General features: G+C 40.6%; 1 protein-coding gene across 1 annotated transcript; it reads left to right on the forward strand.

Annotated features, from left to right (window-relative positions):
* Positions 1 to 259: 259 nt before the first annotated feature.
* Positions 260 to 544, forward strand: T265_15940 (hypothetical protein; the record flags this gene model as incomplete). The annotated part of the gene is made up of 1 exon (XM_009179378.1): positions 260 to 544. A coding segment is annotated over one exon (285 nt), but the record flags the coding sequence as incomplete, so codon positions are not given.
* Positions 545 to 776: the final 232 nt, after the last annotated feature.

Here is a 776-nt window from a genome sequence, read left to right on the forward strand (position 1 = left end):
AATCACGTCAGAAACATAAAATGCATTAAATTGTTCAAACTACAACAGAGCCCTCTTGCAAAATTTGATGCTTAGTGAGTTCCAGCTACATATCAATGGCTTTGTTTGCGATTTTAATATAATTCCTCAAAAGGAACGCTTCATTTTTACCGGTCCTCCGAGAGGTGCCAAGCTTCACAAGTTTTAAGATCTTTCCTAAATTTATCGTCCCTGATGACATGCCCCAAAATTTACGCGGGAAAATTGAGCCCATTGGGTTATGGAGTCATATTTAGAACTGCTGTGGAATGTTCCTCCAACCACACAAAACAAAATAAAATTTCTGTATTTAGCGAGAGTTTCGTCTCGATGCCTTTCCGACCCACATCTTCTTTTCGCATCCGGTTTACCGAAACGGCAATTGATTATAAGTCCTTCAGCCGACCATTTTCTAGTTTCAAACCAGTTCTGCATCGCAGGACTTAGAAGCCGTCCAACCACCGTGTTCAATGTCTTGCCAACCAGATCTCAAATAAAAACCGGAAGAACCGCAGATGATGGTGGGGTAAGTGGAGACAGAAATAAAAAATGATAGAATGGATCCATATTCGCTTGTCACCGGACCATAGCTTGTTAAATAACTAATTAAAGATTGACAGTGTATGCAGGTCTATGATGCAAAGTATTCCTTCCACGAAACGGGACTATGAAATCCACTGACCGTTATAAGAGACTGTAAACACAATCTGTCCCGTGATTTCAGAGCGCTCTCACAAAGGCGATTTTCAAATTTACAG

The sequence above is a fragment of the Opisthorchis viverrini genome (assembly GCF_000715545.1).
Source record: "Opisthorchis viverrini unplaced genomic scaffold opera_v5_2160, whole genome shotgun sequence".
NCBI classification, from domain to species: domain Eukaryota; kingdom Metazoa; phylum Platyhelminthes; class Trematoda; order Opisthorchiida; family Opisthorchiidae; genus Opisthorchis; species Opisthorchis viverrini.